At 38.8% G+C, this 21,920-nt stretch overlaps 2 protein-coding genes across 2 annotated transcripts in view; both read left to right on the plus strand.

Annotated features, from left to right (window-relative positions):
* LOC140929548 (TNF receptor-associated factor 6-like) overlaps positions 1 to 10,216 on the plus strand; it is a 16,410-nt gene extending 6,194 nt beyond the window's left edge. Inside the window, exons 4-6 of the mRNA XM_073379303.1 lie at positions 881 to 955; positions 6,587 to 6,664; positions 8,441 to 10,216. Of these exons, the coding sequence (XP_073235404.1) occupies positions 881 to 955; positions 6,587 to 6,664; positions 8,441 to 9,394 (1,107 nt within the window). The 3' untranslated portion in view covers positions 9,395 to 10,216. The remainder of the gene's footprint in view (positions 1 to 880; positions 956 to 6,586; positions 6,665 to 8,440) is intronic.
* Positions 10,217 to 17,166: 6,950 nt separating this feature from the next.
* LOC140932046 (TNF receptor-associated factor 5-like) lies at positions 17,167 to 21,454 on the plus strand. The gene is made up of 4 exons (XM_073381710.1): positions 17,167 to 17,379; positions 18,403 to 18,477; positions 20,432 to 20,509; positions 21,096 to 21,454. The coding sequence occupies exons 1-4, from the start codon at positions 17,167 to 17,169 to the stop codon at positions 21,339 to 21,341; spliced, it is 612 nt and encodes a 203-aa protein (XP_073237811.1). The 3' UTR covers positions 21,342 to 21,454.
* The last annotated feature ends 466 nt before the right edge of the window (positions 21,455 to 21,920 follow it).

Consider the following 21,920-nt stretch of genomic DNA (forward strand, 5'->3'; position numbering starts at 1 on the left):
TACTTGAGCATATGGATATATGCTCAAGCAAGATGAGCACAACTCGTGTCCCTCAAATTCTATCATTCGAAAGAAGTCTAACGAGAAATCTCACACAAAAATAGCTAAAATAACTTACCAGTCATTGATAGAAGCTGTTAAGTGCTTTCAATGACATTAGTCATCAGTAATTTCCGGAAAGAAAGAAAAAAATAGCGATTTTAGGGAAAGTTGTGAGAAAGAAGGGCTTTTTAGGGATAGGGATAATAATTAGGGTTTTTTAGGATTTTTAGGGCCACCAACATAGCTGATATCTTATTATGCCATTTACAACAAGAAAAAAATAACAGCTTGGATTTTTATTTTTTCTGAGAACATTTTTGAATTTGTTAAAATTTATTTACATTTACTGGCTATATTCACACTATGCTGGATAGCTTTTTATGCTGACACAAGGAGCTATCTGCTCATGAACACCTATCCAATGTCTGACTCGCCGCTTTAGAGATTGGGGCGGCGTGGCGCGGCTCTGTTACAGAAATCGTGTCATGTTAACAACAACCATAGCTTTGGCCAAGCCTTAATGAACAGCTCCTGTTGAACTCTTGAGTTATCACAGTACTTGAAACAATTAAATTGATACAAATGTGTGAATAAGCAGGCACTTACTTATTCTAATCATGGATGTGCATTCATAGAATAACTCTATTAATTGACAATGGGAACCTGTAATAAAAAGGACAGTGTATGAAAAACATTAAATAATAACTTGGTCCTCAATCTGCACATGGCAACATTTGACCGTTGGTGGGTAAACTGAAACAAGGCAAAGCAACCAAACGATAGGATAATAAAATTTATATAAAAAAAAATGTCATTTTTATATTTTTTGTCTATACAGAACCACTTTGATCATTGTAAAAGGAAACTCCTAAAATGTCCCAATGTCTGCGGTTCATTTATTGCTCGTAACAATGTGAGTACATTAATGTAAAGGGTGAGTAGTATAGAAGGGACCGGTTAGTCCACCTTTTTGGGCAGGACTTTCATTAACTTGGGCCTCCACCTCATTTTTATTATTTTCCCTCCTCAATGCTTTTATTCCCTCCTCCTCCTCCACCTCCTCCTCATTTTTACTATTTTCCCTCCTCCTCCTCCTCATTTTTATTGTTTTTTCTATAAAAATGGGAAGGTGAAGGAGGAGGTGGAGGAGGAGACGGAGGGAAAACAAGATTGAGGAGGGAAAATAATGAAAATGAGGAGGAGGAGGAAGACGGAATAAAAACATTGAGGAGGGAAAATAAATCAATTGCGGAGGAGAAGGAGAGATGTAGGGTAAGTAAAACATTGTCTTTCGTGCTAAAAAGAGCTACAATCATCGTCAAAAATGTTGGGAAGGTTACCAATTTTTACCTTTTTTGTACTTGTCCCCCCCCGCCCCTGGATCAATGTTGGACAAAACTAAATTGTTTTTGTGCGTAATTGTTGTTACATGTCCCAACATTGAATAGGGGGCGCGGGGGGTATTCAGGAGAAGAACAAATAATCTTTTTTTAACATAGACATAAGGCGTATGAAATGGAGCAATAATGTTGCTAACTTATTCCACCTTCCCAACTACTTTTGTCCGTGATTGTCTTGAAATTCTGGGTGTGGTCATGAAGAAACAAAAGTCGACGACTTTCTATAGTAAAGCACGTCTTTAAAAAAGACACAGAATTGGTACTCTCGTGAAAAGTAAGAGTTACTGTGCGTTGTTTTTATCATTTCAGGCGAAATAAAATGGCTAATACAATTAGGTTATGATTATTATTTTTTGGAACATAAGGGCATGCATTGTTATGATTATGTTTTTGTCGGGACAGCTTCAATGAGTGATATCTGTAAAGTATTTCACGTGTTTAAAGTTCTGTTGTCATTTATGCGAAGGGGAGGAGTCGAAATTGTTTTGTAATGCGAAAGATAATTTGTTTTGGCCTGTTTGAAAGGTCTACGGACAACGATAACAACCCCGAAAATGGCAGAAGTAAATGATACTTTGCGAAACCGTGAGCAGCGACTTGTGTATCTTGTGACATATAGCAGAGCCGATGTAGAAAAAGTTGCGACAAGAGAAGCATTTGCCGAAAAGGTCTCACTAGGGTGGATGGAAATGACGGGTGTTAAGGTTGTGCAGTGGGTTGTTGCGCGAGAATTACACGCTGATGCAGGTGTTTCAGAGAGCAATTCCCATTATCACATGGCAATGAAACTGGAAAAACGTGCTCGCTGGCTGAAGGTACGCCAATTCTTAGACGACCGCTACGGCATAAGGGTGAACTTTAGCGCCGTACACAACACATACTACTCTGCGTACAAATACACCACAAAGGAAGATGACTTCTGTGTTCACTCAGAGGGTCACCCAGACCTAAGCAATGCGCGTCCACCGAGAACTGAGAAGGCAATCTCAGGAAACAAGAGAAAAGCAGTTGGCCGTACTGGGGGTAAGAAAACGAAACGAAAGCGTGGTCTTTCAGTGTACGAGGTTGCCCAGTTTATCCAGGCTAAGAACGTCAAATCACGGCTACAGCTTCTGTCTATAGCAGCTTCACAAAATCGGGAAGGCAAGACAGAGCTGGCGGAATTTATATGTAACAGGGGCGGAAAAGCAGTAGATGAGTGTCTGGCTATCGCGCAGGAGTTGGCAACTGCGGAAGCCAAGTATGAAAGGTCACAGAAGACTCGCATGCAACTTCTACACGAAAGCTACTCTGCCGAATGCGTTGCGAGCTGTGAGGGGAAGTGGCTAGAGGCGGCAGTTAACCTCCTCAATAGAAATGAAATCAGCGTCAGTGTTTTCGCCCAAGCTGTGTTGATGTTGCTGGAAAAAGGAAGAGGAAAGTACAGAAACCTGTTTATACATGGAGTTGCCAATTGCGGGAAAAGTTTCGTGCTCGCCCCATTGAAAAGCATTTATGGCACTTTTTGTAATCCCGCCACTGGAACTTTTGCCTGGGTTGGTGCAGAAGAGGCGGAAATTATTATGTTGAATGATTTTCGGTGGAAACCCTCCATAATAGCGTGGGCTGACATGCTCCTGTTGCTAGAGGGAGATATAGTGCATTTACCAGCTCCCAAAAATTTCTCGAAACGGGACATTGAGCTTAGCAACGATACCCCTATCTTCGCAACATCAGACGCGCCAATTGTTTACATACAGGGGGGAAGTGTTTGCCACGCAAACACTGAAATGATGAACGTAAGGTGGAGATTTTTCCACTTCTGGAGACAAATTCCACCAGCTGAACAACTCCAGTTAATTCCTTGTGGTCACTGCTTTTCGAAACTCATTTTAGACAACATCACTGAGTAGAGTCTTTTAAAATAACTTAGAGTAGCGCGCGTCTATTGTCTTCGCTAATCTGATTACACAATGAGTCAAAAGGCGCAGACATGAGAGGCCACATTACTCCATTGAAGTAGCCGAAATTATTTCGTTTATAGTAGCTCCAAAGAGAAAAAAGTTATATTGAATTGTGCAGGACTTTGAATGGAGTTAGTGCTATGCTTTTTAAGGGCCATTTTAGCGTTTTGGTAAGGAAAGTACCACATTACTCCGCAGCTAGCGTTTAAATTAAACTTGACCTAACTAATTGACCTTTATTAGACACTGTTTCAATGGAGTAATGTTGAAAATCACTAGTTACATTTATTTCTGTGGAAAACTGAAGGAAAAATGGAACATATTCTAATACGGTTTACATATTTTTGTACTTTGTTCGCAAGAATGTTGGTTCATTGGTGATGTATTTGGGACTTTCTTATGGAGTAATGTGGTGGAGTATTGTGAAAATCGTTGTGGTTTACTGTTCTCAAAATAGCTTAATGATTGACAGGTGACGCCATTAGCGTGAAAAGATAACCACACTGTAAATTGTGGAAGCTCCAATTTATTATATTATTCCCTTTATGACATCGTCAGTACATGTAAACATAATATAGTGTAAAAACTGAAGTATGTTACCATTAAAATACCTTGTTTACGTTTGTTTAATACTTGGTTCGACAACCCTTTCCTTCAATAATTGATAGAACTCTATTGGACATACTTTCTATGGTTTTATCAATGACAACAGGATCCATCTCGCTAAATGTGCGCAACACTCTGTTTTTGAAGTCGCCAAATGATTCTTTGTTGATGTGTTTTTCAATCGCTTCTTCGTCTAATGAATCTTTGACAATATGAAAAATAGATTCACATGGGTTCAGGTCTGGCGAGCGAGAAGGTATCTTCGAAAGTTGGCATTCAATTTCTCTTAGAGCACTCATAGCTAATTTGGACACCTGACTTGGATCGTTATCCATAACAAATAGACGTTTTCCATCTCGTTTTGGCCCTGCACGTCCGAAACATAAATTAAAATGTTGCCTAATGAAATTAGCAAAGAACTGGCCATTCAATTTCTCATAGGGCTCTTTCAGAATAACTCCTTTTCCGTAAGCTATTGCAACCATTACGTGCAGCCTTTTTCCTCCCGCTAAATCTTTCGAGCCTTTGCTGGTTACTTGCAAGCCTTCGCTTTTTTGACGCCATACTCTTGCCTTTGGAGCCATTGCTGTGCTCATGGGATTGGTCTTGTATACGAAAGACACACCATCTAAATAAAAAGCTACTTCGTCAGTCCAAAAACCTGGCAAATCTCGTTCGTAGCGTGCCATTTTCCTTGCATACTGAAGCCGGTCTTTTTTGTCACTTTCTTTCAGAAGACCCTTTTTTCTAGCTTGTAAGAACCAGAAACCCATCTCATTTAAGCATCTGGAATACGTGCGAATACTTGCGGTTTGAAGGCTTAGTCCACAAGTCTCTTCACAGTTACGGCTACACCTTGTCTCCTCATTTTCAAGAGGTTTCTTTTCAATAACCGCTTCATACGGAGTGAAATCTTTCTTCGTCGACCGCGTTTCCTTGAGTGGCCCGAGTTTTGTCTTTGAAAAAGATTCTCATTGCAAATTCTTTCGGCGGAGGAGGTTGAAATGTTACATTTCTCAGCAATTTTCGGATAACTCAGGCCAGATTCTTGGCGTAAAAATATTGCTAACGCTCTTTTCTCTGGAGGTATTTTTCCTCTGAATACCATGGTGTAATCAATACATTGAAATTATTTATTTCTGTATTGGAAAATCAACAGCTTGTTATATATAGGTTTTGGGAATTCGGAGCCTAAGAGAATACAGTCTAGAAAATTCCGCACTCATGTCACACCCCTCTCGGCCCACAGGTTTCACGCATACGTGTGCAACTAGAATTTTCTGGTGTTTCTCGAAAACGTTTATTGTCCCTAAGCCTCCTGCTAACTGTAGTTGTTTTTCAAGTTGTTTCTCTTTGTTTCGTCTTTAAAATCATCGCACTCACTGAAATGACACAAAGTGAAACTGTGTAACTGAACAGAGGCAAAAATGCATAACAACAAACGTGTGACATTTAGTACTAATTGCTCTCATGTCTTCTAATTTTATGTAATGAAACAGACAAGCTATGGCGATTCTTTCCACTTTCTCCAAACAAGGAAACTTCATTTAATCTATCGCCGGAAAGTAAGGAACATAAAGGTTTTTTTCCGACGTTCTTAAAAACACAATCTACACACGCTAGTGGATTTTGTGGTCACGCTTTGACATGTCACGCATGCGAGATACAAGGATCTCATGATGGTGATTTTAACGAAACTAAAGCTTTATTCCATTTTATATACCCATCGTAAAGTACATTATCAATAGATTTCCAGGGTGAGAAATCTCAGCGAAATGTTAAAAGCCACAAGTTTTACAAGCGTTCAAAGACAATTGTCTATTCTCACACAATCATCGTCAAAAATGTTGGGAAGGTTACCAATTTTTACCTTTTTTGTACTTGTCCCCCCCCGCCCCTGGATCAATGTTGGACAAAACTAAATTGTTTTTGTGCGTAATTGTTGTTACATGTCCCAACATTGAATAGGGGGCGCGGGGGGTATTCAGGAGAAGAACAAATAATCTTTTTTTAACATAGACATAAGGCGTATGAAATGGAGCAATAATGTTGCTAACTTATTCCACCTTCCCAACTACTTTTGTCCGTGATTGTAGATTGCCTTTGCCCTCATTAATATGCACGATTTGCCGCCAAAAATCAGTGAACCGGAACTAGGACAATCACAGCAGCAGGAAATAGGACTTGCATAATTACGTTACTTCTCAGTGATTTTAAGTCACAGACAAGTTTGACTTTATTGCTCAGACACTATGAATGAACCAATGAAAACGTTTCTTTTTTTTAACTAACCAATCGAAAACGAAGACGTTTATCAACCTTAAAGTAACTCGAAAAACTAAACCAACTAAAACTAGCTTACGACCTTAACTTAATGAGATTCCTGCGCATTTTACTCATGAGATAAAGACAAAAGGTTATGACGTTATCGGCGTTAATGTATTCCTGCCCAAGTTAATGAAATTCCTGCCCAAAAAAGTGGAGTAACCGGTCCCTCCTATACTACTAGGGTGATTTTGTACATGATTTTGTGCGTAATTTTGTAAATCAAAAAGCTTCTTTTATGCATGATGTGTCTATCTAAAATCTTTTTAGATCGAGTCTCACGTTGAAAACAAGTGTCCGCTGACAAAGATCCCCTGTCCTTATGCTCTGATAGGCTGTGAAGAAAAGGTATGTGTATTGTTTACGCATGCCGTGTCAGTGTTATTTTAGATAGATGTTACCTTTATGTATGCAGGTACTTAAATCAAAAATACTCGATCAAGCAATTCATGAAGAATACAAAAGACAGTAAGACGAATGACTTTGAACACGAGAACTAGCACCATAATCTATCAGCGCAAAATGTTGCATAAGTATATTCTATGTAGCAAATAAAGAAGCCTTGTTTGTGCTCTGTTCTGTTGTAAAGCACGCAGGAAGCGGCTAGAGCACGAAAGAAGCGTAGGGTGGAAACACGAGACGTAGTCCTGTTGAGTGTTTCTCGCTACTTCTTGAGTGTTCTACTCTAGCCTCTTCCTATGTGCTTTACAACAGAACAGAGCACAGTCAAGGCTTCTTTATTTGTTTTGTGATAAAGAATCTGTTAGATATTAAATCAGCCAATCACAACCCTTTTTAGAATGGGCCAAATGAATAAGACAAAGTTCAAAGTTTCAAAGTTTTTTTTTTTGCTCTACAACAAAGTCTACTTACATAGATTCATTCACAACTATAAGATAAGATATAGTAGAGCAGGGACTCTCGATAAACCCTTTTGGACTTAACAAGGATTGTTCCGCTGGTTAAAAAAAAGATAAGATAATTAACACATGCGTAATCAACACGTGCACGGTTTGAACTGATTTGATTAGAAAGAATCAAAGGGACAAAATCTTTTAAAGCTGTCAAAGTATCAAAGCTACATGTATCATAAGGAGAAACGAGCGAGACGTTCTGTGAATTTCAGTGCAAAAGAATGTACTTTTGACGTCCAAAAATCAGTTTCTAAAAAGCAAAAAGTGATTTTAAATCTGGCTCGAATTGCGGCCCATGAAAATTTGGACGTCATTAACCTGACAATTTGAAAACGAAGTGATTTAGCTTCGTATCGAAAAGTGTTCAAAACAGAACCTTATACTAAAAGTGTATAACTGAAGATTCGCCGACGTCTTCGCAAAGTAATGCTGTAGTCTCGCGATCGGGTTTAAAGCTAATGTTATGAATGAAGAATCTCAAAACAATAAACAGAGAAGTTATTTCTTTAGAATTTTTATTCAACAACTAACAAGTTAATCCCAAAAGACAAGTAAAATCGGATGAACGCGTGGCAAAATTCAACTCAAAATCCATCTCAAATGGGGTGTATTCTGTAACTTTTCTTTAGCGCCCATGACAAAATACATAAAACGTTTGTGAAACATTTATACATACATAAATTCCCTTTTAAAAACGTAATTTTCTTGACCATAGAGTGAAAAGAAAAAGTCTTCGAAAACTTCGCTGCCTTGGTTGCATTTCAAACAGGCTATTTTGCGCTTCCCGGTGAAGAAAACATCGTTGAATTCCTCGAAGGACAATTTCGTAACAAGACGCTTTCGTTTGTTCACAGAAAAGAAAACTGAGCATTCAATAGAGCTTTCCCTTTCCATTTGTTTCTTTTGCCGGTGTACTTGTAACCTTAAAATGCGAAACTTTGTTATTGAAAACCACCGCATGGTGAGATTCACACGTGTTTTCAACCAATCAGTGTGCGCGTTATATCTGAACTTTAACATAAAGTTGCATGTACTCGGTAAGACTTTGACTTACGTGTGAATTCTCGTATTCCGTTTTTACCAGTGTTTGGGAGCTGTTCAGAAGGGACTTTTCTACTCAAGCATTTTTTCTTAGAACAAACTAGATTCTGGCCACGAGGCACAATTAAGGCGTTAAGTTATTAATTTATTTTTTATGGTTAATAATCAGATTCAGCGAAACAAAGTTGACGCTCATCTTCAGTCCACAGCAAGACTTCATCTGGCCTTAACGTGCTCAACATTTACAGACACGATGAAGAAGCTTGATGAATTGCAGAAGCAAGTGGGAGAATTGAAAGAATCTAATGCCGCTCTCAACGAAAAACTTGAAGCAACTAATTCCTTTGTCACTTCCAAAGTAGAAGCCCTCGTGTCCAAGGTAAATGCGCAAAGCAGCGAACTGGCAACTTTTAATTCTGTCCTTTGTGCTCAGATAGATGCTGATAAGAAAGAGTGGAAAGCTGTCAATAGCGCTCTGAATTCTAAGGTGGATTCGCAAGCCAAAGTGGTCGCGGGATTAACCAATGTGTCTCCATTTGCGTGGAAGATATCTGGCTTTAGCAATGTCTTAAAGCTGGCTAAGAATGGAAACACTAAAAGTATATTCGCTGAATTCTACACAGGAAAACAAGGCTACAAGTTGAATGTACGCGTCGATCCAGATGGAGATCAAACTAACAGGAACCGATATATGTCGGTATATGTTGGTATTATGAAAGGCGATTACGATGCCATTCTTCCCTGGCCCTTTCGTGAGGAAGTTACTTTTAGTGTAATCGACCAACAACCTGATGCTGCGCAGAGGAAGACCATTGTAGCGGTCCTGAAGCCCAATGAAACTCAAACACCCAGTGGCAGTTTCTCCAGTCGGCCTACGGTGGAACAAAACCCCGAGCTTCTGGGAATTCGCAGGTTGATATCTCACAAGGTGTTAAAAACCCGGCGCTATGTTGAACACGACACATTGTTTCTTCAGGTTGAAGTGGGGCGCCATGACTCTGAGAGTGGTGATTCAGATTCAGACTCAGATGAAAATTCAGATGAAAACATTCCACTTACAAGAGCTTCATTGTATACAGAGTTCCTGAATAGTATCAGAGGTTCAACATCTCACTACTTTTGAACACTAGGCATTATGCTAAACATAACAAATTGGTCCACTAGGTTGAAATTGCTCCCCGCGGGCGAGGGTGTGAGTCCGCTATGTTTTTCCTTTTGTCAGTGTAATTAAGCAACTGTATATGGTTTTTGTCATCATAATTTGGACGAAACAAAAAGATCGGAGCAATGTGAAGGGTTCGTACGCGTTTTGAAAACCTTTGAAAACCTTGAATTTTAAGAGTCCTTTTTCAAGGCCTTGAAAGTCCTTGAAATTCTCTTTCGTTCATTTTGGTCCTTGAAAGTCATTGAATTTTAATCGAAGAACATCTTATAAGAAGCACGGTCATTATTGTCTTGTTCATTACGGGATGTAATTCTTTGATAAGCACTCACAAACGAATTTTCATAAAAAAAATGGTTGCCATTAAGGAAAAAGGCCCATTATTATCAGAATATTTTTATAGTTTATTTGGAACCTGTGTTAATAGTAATAAATAAGGTCCTTGAAATTTAAAAATGTGGTCCTTGAAAGTCGTTGAAAAGTCCTTGAATTTTACGGCAGAAAAAGTGTACGAACCGTGATTGTGACTTAACAGGACGTTAGCCTTTTTTCCAAAAAACGTTTACTGAAAATGATTATTCGTTGGAAGATGTTCGATTGTAACGGCAAATGTGATCGAAGGTGTTTAAAACATTCAAAAACCAGACAAAATGGCTGCCATCAAAATGGTGATATCTTTGTTCCAAAAGTATTAAGTGAACTATTCAAACGGCGTCAAACGGTTTCGAGAACAAGGGAGAGTCGAGGCGATGTTAAATGATAGTGTAAACCAAGTTTTATTTATGTCAGTACTTGTCAATGACATTTGTGATCTGTTTGAACGCTCGGATTATAGCAAACAAGGTTGATGATCCGAGTGATCTTGGATCACTGATCCAGATCCCTATCATCCCAATGGATCGCACCCGTAATTCAACTAACCAGTCAATCCGACACAACAGAAAAGTTCAAAGGTATACATTATACACGTAGTCGACTGTTTGCGCTGGTAAACACTGTAAGAACTAACACTGCAGTTTATGCATCATATAGATTTTACAGCTGATATTGAAGCCCATAAAAAGCCGCAAATTGCTGTTGATAAAAATGATTAAATTTATATTTTATAGCTCAGATTCAGTGAAAGGAAGCAGAAGGTTACCTTCAGACCCCACAACGACTCTTCACCTCGAGTTAACGCTCAAAAATTTAAAAGAAGCAACAGAAAAACTCGAATTTCTTCAGAAGCAGGTACAAGAACTGACAGCTGTCAGTCTTTAAATGTCACTTTTTCAACTGGGCCCGTCGCTGACGAAGTGGATGAATCACAGGGGATAGCAAGATTTATTTCTTACCCGAACTTGAGTGAGCATGTCTACGTTGCTAACGGCACGCTTTTTGTTCATGTTAGAGGTTGCTCCTATCGATTCTGAATAGCGGATGAACCGAGAAAAAAAATACGAAAAGCTGTGTTTTTGTAGTAACCCGCGTAGTTGGCTATCTGAATTACACTAGAAAATTAGCCATTTATGCATCCGTGATTACTTCAATTATAAGCTTAAGGATCGATAGGTACCCCAAAATCGAAAAAAAAATAGTCATACATGTATGTGCTGTGTGGAGCTAGCCTGAGCGCAGACGAATGAACCAGAAAACGTCTGCTCTTAGAGCACTAAAAACGAGTGCTTTGCATTCTCCTTGTCACTTAAGTTCATATAAACCTTCCGGTTCACTATTATCCGACGACTATGCCATGCTGATGAATCCTTACAAGAACGGGACAGGTGTCAATGGCTATCCCTGGCCTAACCACTGCCCATGTGACTTGGCTGTGTGCATGCCTAAGGTTGGTGTGCGATTCTGAAGTCTTTGTGTGTCTGGATTTTAGACTTTCCCCGCGAAATTAAATAGATCAGTCTTGCCTTGCTGCAAGTGTTCTCGTCTGAACGGGGCACACATCTTCCCACTTCCTTCCAGATATGACTGCTCTGTTTCAGATTTATGAAGAGGTAGGCGTGTGAATAAGTCAGCTTGGACGTAATAACAGTTGGTCTGTTTTAAATAGGTAAACCTTCATCGATGACTCCTCTAGCCTCTCATTGGCTAAACCGAAAAAAAAAAAAACTGATCACAACGTTAGCAAATCTTTCATATGAAAGCTCTGGTAATTTGCTACACTTAAAAGATGGTCATGCTTCAGAGCTATAGGTGTGGAGTACCTTTACGATGATTTTCGATCTGTAAACTTAGCCATTTCTGGTGCCAGATTCAATGTGTTATTTAAGCCAATTTATAAGTAATATAAATGTAAGTTAATGCAAACAACCATGAAAGGGGGGTCAGAGAAATTATATGAGCTACCCTTCTGAAATAAACGGTTTGTCACGCAATATCTTGCCGAGACAAGGTTCACGGTTTGCCCCCTTTGTGACGTTTTATCTCTAGACCAATCACATCGATGCCTTCCCTTTATGTCAATCAAAGACCGTGCGGCCGTACCTTCACATCTGTAGTTCACTTCAAGTTCTCTGACCTCCCAGAAACTGTTTGAGAAATTCTCACCCTTCCCCCGACCCTAACAGGCTCTCTATGAGCCATGTACATAATTATTTAAGTATAACATTTACTGGTTTGCTACACTAATCATACTGCTATGTAGAGGGTTCCTTGCCTATCTTAAATGTTTAAAGCGTTATAGTTATCCAGCCCAGTGCTGCTGGACTTGAGCAGTATGTTGCTCATTGAGACATTCTTATCATTGTTACGGTTAACTGTTTGGCTCTCTGTGAGCAGCGCCAATTTTCTTAGTATAATTTCATCAACTAATTACTGCTATGTCGAGAGCCCAAATCTTTATTGTTACAAAGACCTATAATTATCCAGCCCAGTGCTGTTGGACTTGAGCGGTATGTTGCTCATTTAGACATTCTTATCATTGTTACAGTTAACTGTTTGGCTCTCTGTGAGCAGCGCCAATTTTCTTAGTATAATTTATCAACTAATTACTGCTATGTCGAGAGCCCATATCTTTATTGTTACAAAGGCTATAATTGGACTTGAGCAGTATGTTTGCTTATTGAGACATTCTTATAATTTATCGTTACTGTTATTGTTTGGCTCTCTGTGAGCGGCGTAATTTTCTAAGTAGAATGTTATCAACTGTATTGTTACACATATAACTGTTACTGCTTCAAGCATGGTGCTATTTTCGACACTTGGCCTATGTTTGCCCAATGAGCTCTGATCAGTTAGTTCATCAGGCTTAGAACAACATCTCTCATTGTTTGTCTTTTTAAGTAAATAAAACGTGACAGTGGGAAGGGGATGAAGTGCTTCATACAGGTCGCCCCTTTGCCCCATAGACTCACATGGTCAGCTGTTGTGGCAGAATGGGCCCCCCCAGACAGCCTTGTTTCCATGGTAACAAGGAGCTAACCTTTCTTGTTGTGGTTGTCCCCAGGGGGCCTGGGAATTAGGATCCCAGTGAGAGGATTAGGACCTCACTGTAGCCTGGGGACTTGATGGACTCATGGAAAGGAATGAGAGGATTACCAGGATTAGGACCTCTCTTTAGCCTGGTTGTTGTGTTGTTGTTGCGTGATAATGTTCTTCTTTGGTAAGTTCTCTCGTTCCCAACCACCTGACCTGTGAAATAAATTGTTAATGATTTAATTTGTTATTTTTCTATTTAATGCGGCTTTGAGGATTCCCCCAATAGCCCTTAACTCAATGAAGTGTGTGACTGTTTGATTATTACCAGACCGGTAAACGAGCTCGATCAATGCAGTACTTGAATAAATAGCAGTGAGGTATATCTAAGTCGACAAGAAGGCATAAAAACATTAAAGTCTACTCAGAAGGAATGTCACTCTCATCAGTGACAGTGAGCAGACTGGAAAGGGGTTCGCCGCCCCTTTGGTTGAATATTTAGGAGCTTAAGTAGCGACGACGGCGACGTCAACGAGAACGGCAAAAAAGCAATAGGTTTAGATTGGCAAAACAAAAGCTTAGCACGTGCATCACGCTTTTTTGTACATTTCTTTGCCGTCACTCCACGAATACGACGTGAAAATGCCTAATTTCACGTAATAGGCTATTTTACAGTTATGGATGGAAGGGAGGGTGAGGGTGACCTTGTTTTGATACAAACCTTCCTGCTTTATTATGTAAATCAAGTTATTCTTATGCTTACTAGTATTTTTCAAGAACAATTTCCATAGCAAAGCAAAGATGGTTTGTATCAAAACAAGGTCACCCTCACCCTCGCTTCCATCCATAACTGTAAAATGGCCTATTTGGAGAACGTAGACACAACACAACAACTTTCTTTTTCTTTTGCTGAACTTCGATACAGTTTGGGTACAGAAAACTTATTTATGCCGCCCTGTTAACACCTGCTGTGCACAAGGAAAGCGCTGTCTCGTTTGTTTTACATTTTAGATCTACAATGCTTTGCGAGACGACATAGTTTTGCAGCGGACATGATAAGAACCAACGTTTTAAGCGAGGCAGTGGAAAAACGCGCCGATTTGCCTTGTGGCTATGAAGAAGACTTTGTAAATCCTGTTGACGACGATTTGCAATGTTCAATTTGCCAATTAACGTTGCGAATCCCGGTTCTTACTAGATGTGGTCACAGATTTTGTAGAGGGTGCCTAGAGCGACATATGTCAAATAGGTAAATGTATTTGTTGAACTGAATGCAAAAAGTTGTAAATTATAGGTCAGTGTCTTAGAAATAAGAAAAATATCAGCTTTATTTTGTTTTTTATTAGACAATATAATTTACTGACCTTCGCCGAAACAGGAAGTTGAGCCAGATTCCGTATATATTCATTATTTACAATTACTGAGACAATAACCGGTTTAACGGTGCTGCTTTGTTAGGAATGCCACTTTATCAACACATATAAGCTAACAGAGCTTCTAAGGGAATTAAAAAAAGAAAATAACAAACTTCTTAGGCTGGAAACATTCGTAAATAACACGCGGCTTTGACGGTGGTTACACCGGTCACTAGAAATAGCAAAGTCGTTTAAATCATTCATCTGTTTCAGGAATGTTCCGATATTTAAACGGAAAAGAGAGATGTGGAGCATTTTTCACATAACATAATAAATTATTTACGAGCTATCTTTTGAGAGGAAGCGAAGCTTGGTTTAACTTTGTTTGGACCACTACAAACCTTCATTTTGAACATATATATATTATAACGTTAGAAAAACATGATTTACATACATGTTTGCGCTTCGCTTAACTTGTAGTCACAAATGTAAATTGGCTGGAGCTACAGCCAACTCTCTCCTTGCAGACATGTCTCTGGTATGGACACCTCAATAATACGAATACATCCAGTTTCAATTAATTGAATCGGAGAGATCTTCCTCTATGTATGTGAGGCAGTTTGAAAACAAACATATTTCAATTAACCTGTACTAAAATCTTTATCGTCAAAGTGATTTAAAATCGATAAATTCACAATTAATACTGGGAAACACGCAAGTGCAAGCACCAGTTCTTGTTGCAAATGTCCGAGTTGGCCGCGACCGTCGTCAGTTACTTTCAGAGCTGGCCTATCCCCCTTTTCTTTATAATAATAAACTTTTCACCGTCACCGACGGCGAAAGAGCACTTGTTTTAGCCCTTTAACCATCGCTTCCAGAATTGTTAATTTTACGTCTCCTGCCCCCATGTTCGTTTTAATGTTCGATCGGCAAAGTTTTTGAGTGAGTTCGATTAAGTTCAATTACCGAACCAAATCGAAGTCAAACGAACGATTGGAGTTCGATTGGGTTCGATTACCAAATGTTTGATTGGTTACGCCGGACATAATCAAAGGCCACGCTATTGGTCAGGTTATTTTTCCCAACCAATACTGCGGTACGTTCAGTTGAAATTCTCTTATCTCGGCTGCATAAGGAGAAAAATGGCGAAACTAACTGATTTTAATTCCACCCGGTAGAGAATCCACATCATGGAATTAGTTTCAAAGCTTCATATCGACCTGTAAAAAGTTTAACTCATGACACAAGAGGGGACCGATTGGCATGTATCGCGTTATTTTAATACTGACAAAACAACCTTACGCTGTTTTAGAGTAATACAGCCTGGCAAAGAAAGTAGTAATCTGTCGCAAAATTTAATTTTATCTAAATTCGCAGCCTAGACCCTAGGCGTTCTCTCTTGACCCATTGTCCACGCGAAGTCTGAGAAAGAGCGGGCGAGAGAACGTGTTCTCGGCTTCTCGGCGAGTCTGTCTCGGTGACGTCACAGCTCACGGTAAAGTCCAGATTAACCGAGCCGAGAAAGCCTAGGGACGAGGCTGCTAGATCGATTTTTCTTTATTCTGATTTGTAAATCTTGCACTATTGACTGCCACTTATCCTCTTTCTGAAAAGCTGTAAAAATTTCCCAACAGTTTTACACTCCGTGGAGCTGTTTGAAGCACCTTTAGCGATATACGTTTTTCTTATCCAGAACTAAAGATGTCAAGACAAGATATTTTGGTCACTTTCATTTTATTAGGCAAGAATGTCAACAAATTGTTTGTAACTGCCCTGTTGATAGAGAGGAGCTCGATTGTGATAAGGTAAATTAGTGCACTAATATGGCTTTCAGTGATACATATTGGCATTTTTTAATTTTTTTTAATCCCTCTGTGGTTGTCTGCAAATCCAATACTTTACAAGGGAAAACGTTCAAAAAAACACTTGAACTTGATTTTGTTTCAACCGTTCTAACAGAGCACAAAAGTCAATTAGTCAATTGCAAGAACTGTTTCGACCGCTGCAGAACAATTAAAAAGAAGGGCATGTTTATTAGGAGGAACCCAAGACTGGATTGTTATCTCAAAACTTGGCTTCGTTACCTCGAACGAAACGGAAAATCCGAAAATGGACTCTTGACAGCGTGACAATAATATTAGACTCTGGGTTCGCTTGTTCAGATCTGTTCATCTACAATGTAATTTGACGCACAGATAATCGTCGTAAACACCATTAACTAAACAGAGTTTCAAGCATCTACTAATACCCAAGGTTATTTTTCAGCCATTTTCTTGACGTTTAAATCGATTTCAAGTAACCGAGTCTTCTAGGGCCTGTAGTTGATACAATTGTTTTCCAATTCAAAAGCAAGACAAAGACTGTTGGTTGAGCTTTTACTGTCTTGACAGCGGTGAGAAGTTCCTCAAAGAATAAAACATTACATATCAACGCCACTATGCAATATTTCCACTGCTTTCATTACACAGGATATTTTCCCTGATAGAGCCAGTGTAAAATGTTCAAGTACTGGATGTGAATGGACTGGAGAACTGAGGGAAAAAGAGGTGATATTCAACTACAGCTAGCTTCTCACTTACTCTTTCATCACTTTCACAAACACCAAAGCTACCATTTTCCTGTTGCTCTACCTCAATTATCAAATTCTCTTGTTTCTCCATAACCAACATCAGTGTATTGACTTTCCTCACCATCACCTTTCTATTGTTGGACCTTCACCAAAATTCAGGCTTGTGCGTTATATTTTCAGATACTGAAATACACACCATGTAATGTTTCCAAGGGTATTTGGCTTTTGTCATTTCATTAGTTATGCATACATATGCACGTGTTTAGGACAACTTGTGTGAAAGAAACACTGAGTTCTTTGGGGTAACATCATATAGTATGTGATAGGAAAACAAAATTAGATACAAGCTAAAAAGTTCTATTGACCCCAAACTGGCCTTGCAAGTTAGCGAGATTGCACCTATGATTACTGCTACAGTCAAACGAATATCTATGTTTGGTTTTTATCAGGATCACCTATTAGCTTGCTCTTTCAAACTTATATCTCGCCCAAATGTGAACTGTGCTGTAAAAACAACCAGACAAAAAATGGATGAACACGTGGCCACCGTGTGTGAGTGGAGGATGGTGACCTGTGATCACTGTAGTGAGCCACATCCTAAGTGTTTGCTCCAAGTAAGTTTTAATGATAAAGAGTTTGCGCAAATGCATGGTATTAACAAGTATACAGATAAAAAAAATCGTCGTAATAAACATGGCTATCCCATGGACATAAAGCTACAATTTACATCATTAACAGCTCCTTTTTTCTGTATAATCATGGTACACATGGTCTGTTAGCATGGGCAGGTCTTTATGATAGTTGAGAAGGGTGTACTCAGCTATTCCTGAAAGGACGGGAAAGGGGAGTGAGGACTAAGTGGAAAGACAAATTGACGCTGACCTATAAACAATTAAAGCACGGTTCCTTTTTGCTTAAAAAAGGCTGCGTTTTTGTCATAGTCAGCATCTTGGTAGAATATCTGACCATAATGAGTGTTTTTCAATTCTTTGGCCACTTGAAATATTTCAAAATGGTAGTTAATAGACATTTTTAGCTTGTTTGTTTTGTTTTCCCAATTCAGACCACATGATGTTCTCCAGGGAATTTGCCTTTACACTTATTTACGTGGATGCACATGCATAAGAAGGTATTTGAAAGAATCAGTTCTCTTGGGTACCATTACGTGGTCTAAAAATGGGAAAACAAAAAAATACAAGCTAAAAAGGTCTATTCTTTGAAGTTTGTCCCCAGCGAAAAACAAAAACAAAGAATAAAAAACGGTACACTGTATGTTATTGAAGAACTGAGACCCTCCTAATTACTAGGTTTTAAATTGATTCTAGCAGCTAATCGAAGTAATAAAAGGGACCCCTTAACAATGACGTATCTACTTGAAGACCAAGCAGATACATATATGTAGAATTAGTGTCAATTTCACCCAATGCATGCACATGACCGCGATAGACATTGGTGTTTTAGATGCATTTTCACGCCCTATTAAAGAGCGATTACTTGAGTTCATTTTAACCCACATTTTTGCTCAAAGGCAGCAACTTCCCTGGTTGGTGCCAGTATGGGAGTCCTGCTATTAGGTATTGGAATTCAGAGGTAGTCAAATTCGGGAAATATATTTAAAAAATGGTTTGTATCCATAGGAACATGCTGATAATTGCAAGAGGAAACCTGAGGAATGCCTAAACGGTTGTGGTGAATTGCTCGCTAGGGAGGAGGTATCGTGGGTTTGCACAGTTTTTTACTGCTCACAATCATCGTTCATACGCCTTAGTTCCAAAATATTGGCGAACTTAGGGCGTGTTCGTTTTACTATATTCCGGAATAAGAAAATGTAGTCAAGAAAACACTTATTTTGTCATTCATTGTATTGCAATATTTCTAGTCTGCTCCAAATAAATAATTCCTTTGCATGGTCCAAAAATCAAGGTGGAAGAGATTTGTAACAAAACTTTTTCGTATTCTGTTCTGGAATATTAACAGTCGAACGTACCCTTTTAAGTTAGTTAGTTATCTCATTGTCTACGTGGTAATTTGCCCTCAAGCGTTGACTTGTTTCAAGGTAAAGGGTCTTTTCATTTCTGAAAATGCAATAGACGATATTCGTATTCCCCGACGGCCCTGGGACGAGAGACTTCACAGCATGATTGCGAGGCTAAAGCGGGGAACTTTTTGGCAAAAACACAAACAAACATTGATTAGTCGCGGCTGAATCGCTGCAAAACGATAGAAATCAGCAAAAAACTGCAAGATTTAAAAGCTGAAACCTTACGGGTAAGCTAAAGGGATATATGTTTCAAAAAACAAAACTGTGAAAAGAGCTGGTCGTACTAACAGCAAAATTTAAAAAGCTACGAAGCCAAAAGAAGAAACAAGAAGTAATCAGGAAAATGGTATATTGTGTCAAAATGTCAATACTCGACTCCTTTTTATACAATTTTATTCTTCTTCTTATTCTTTTCCTCTTGTGTGCATCTGTAGTGTGGAGCTTAAACTGCTCAGTATTATCGTCTGTACCAAACTCTGTGTTGAACTGCGCGCACGTTTTTGTACTCTCACACAGTTGTTATCCGTAATGTAACTGAAATTTGAAAATAAATTTTACCTAGTCATCTTTGTTCAAACCGGTTTAACTTCCTTAAAATGCACATGGATTGTGTGCAGAACGTTAAGCCCCGTCCTGATAAGTAATTATCCACTGAATGAGTCGTTTGGTTTACTTCAAATACACATTCAAGATTTTGCATCCGCTCTGTTAGAAAATTTCAACTGCAAAGTAGGTGTGATAACATCACTGTTAACGTTATCGCAGGCTTCCGATAATTACGTCCATTTCAATAAAAGGTATTCTTCAAAAAGTTTAAAGGAAACTGAAAATTACAATTAAAATGTCTTCGTGGCTTTTGAGAACATCTCTGTTTATATTAAATTATAAACTCGCTCATCAAGCACTCTTTTCATCAATATAATTATGATCAGGATCGCTGTTTTTCTTAGTAATAATGAGCAGATCTTCCTTTGTTGTTTGAAATAATGGTCTCTCTCAAGTGTGTAAGCCCTTCGGAACTTTATAATGTTAAGAATTTTCCTTAAATTCGGCAAACTCAGCGACAGTTTTCTCATATTTGTTTGTCCTCTTGGCGAGAAGTTCCCCGCATGAGCCTCGCATTCACGATCTAGGCCTACTCGTCCCAGGACTGTCGGAGAATACGAATACTGTCTATTGGGGCAAATATGATTTATATACACCCCACGTATAAAATACAAAAGAAAAGTAATATTGCCGCCACTTTTTTCGAATAGAAAACCACTCGGCTTCCTATTTTACTGCTAGAAGATCGTTACCTTTGTTCTAGGGATGCTTACGGCAGTCACTAAATAAGCAGCACATTGTCATACTAATGCGTCTAAAGAATATGCAGTGTATTTTGTGGGATTTTTTTCCCTCTTTAATATTTTCATATCAAGAGATATCTTTGAGAAGGGGCTACTCAGGCACCACATTTTTCAGGAGTTTCTGCGATCCGCCCTGTTTACAACTCCTGCTTCATTTTCATAAAGGCGAATATACCGTTGTAAACTGAGTGATTAAAGTAGTTTTCTCTATTATTTTAATATTCTGTACGTATTCGGAAAGTACTAAGAACAGCCTGTTGGCCATTGTCGTTTTAGATAGCAGCTCATATTGACAACAAATGTCCGCTGACATTGATCTACTGTCCATATTCTCAGATAGGATGCGATACAAAGGTAAACTGTCAGTACTGTGTGTAAGTCAGTGCCCAGTTTTAATAAAAAATTAGAGTAATCAGATGTACAACGTTCCCTTTTCATTGAGAGGGATTTCTTAGGATAGTGGACTTGGGAAATCTAACATACAGCCGTGAGAAAATAAAATAAATTCACTCGATTTATGGGTGGTGCCAGAAATATTTCGTGCCGCTTGAAAATCAAACGCTATTGTTTCTAAGTATTTTGCATCGATGTAAGTCCATTAAAAGTGGCGTGGTTTTTCTTGATGTTAACATTCTAGCATGTGAAAAGGGTTAAAAATAACCTTTGACGAAGAACAGACACAAAAGAATTTGACTGGAACTTAAACAATTGAGAGTTCAAGCATGCCGAACGCATAACCCAAAGCCTAATTTGCATAGAAACTGCAAACAGTCATAACTTTAAGAGAATTTACGTAAGCATGATGAATCAGGGTAATAACATAAAACTTGAAATCTTTGAGACAAATTGCTCAAAACTATTCATTAGAAGGCATAAAAAATCACAAATCAATATTCACACGCAAAAATAATAACTGGAAGTTATATTTTTTCTGATGCAGATTCAGCGAAAAGAAGTGGAAGATCACCTTCAGACATCAACGACACTTCACATCGAATTAACGCTTAAAAATCTAAAAGCAGCAACAGAAAAACTCGACTTTCTTCAGAAGCAGGTACAAGAACTGACAGTTGCCAATTCTACTCTCAGGATGAAAGTGGATGAACAAAGCAAGACAATTGCGAGATTGAATGAAGAATCCTTGTCCTTCGTATGGAGGGTGACTAATTTTTTTGGAAGATCTTGAGACAAGCAAAGAATGAACGTAATAAAAGGATAAAAAGTGAGCCTTTCTATGCAGGAAGACAAGGGTATAAGCTAAGACTTTGTATTGAGCCAGATGGTAATCAGTCAAAGAGAAACAGGTATCTTTCAGTATATATTCTTCTTATGAAAGGCGGTTTTGATGGTATGCTGCCTTGGCCTTTTCGTCAAAAAGTCACATTTACGTTAATAGATCAAAAAGATCAACTTTCTAGTAGGTTTAACGTTGTGAGGTCTTTATATGTCACTTTTTCAACTGGCAGGCCCTTAACAGAAGAAGTCGACGCATCACAGGGGATAGCAAGATTTATTTCGTACAGTAATTTAAGTTTGTTTCGTCGCGTTGTTGATGACACCTTGTTTATTCATGTTAAAATTGATCCCATTGATTCTTAATACTGTTCTAAAAGAGGCTAGCCTGTCAACGCAGACGTATTTCCGGTGGTCGCCTCTCTTCACCCTTCACCCGAGAGAAGCGACGACCGGAAATACGTCTGCGTTCGCAGGCTAAAAAAGGATGAATGGAGAGAAATTTTATTTTTCTGAAAGGCTGCTTTGTAGA

Source organism: Porites lutea, chromosome 3 (genome assembly GCF_958299795.1).
Source record: "Porites lutea chromosome 3, jaPorLute2.1, whole genome shotgun sequence".
In the NCBI taxonomy this organism is placed as follows: Eukaryota; Metazoa; Cnidaria; class Anthozoa; order Scleractinia; family Poritidae; genus Porites; species Porites lutea.

What these genes read in the sequence shown, in the direction of transcription:
- LOC140932046 (XM_073381710.1), top strand. Translation starts at nt 17,167, where the DNA reads ATGATTACTGCTACAGTCAAACGAATATCTATGTTTGGTTTTTATCAG. An exon ending in ATCCTAAGTGTTTGCTCCAA is followed by an intron (nt 17,380 to 18,402) that starts GTAAGTTTTAAT and finishes TTGTATCCATAG; the next exon opens with GAACATGCTGATAATTGCAA. An exon ending in AGATAGGATGCGATACAAAG is followed by an intron (nt 20,510 to 21,095) that starts GTAAACTGTCAG and finishes TTTCTGATGCAG; the next exon opens with ATTCAGCGAAAAGAAGTGGA.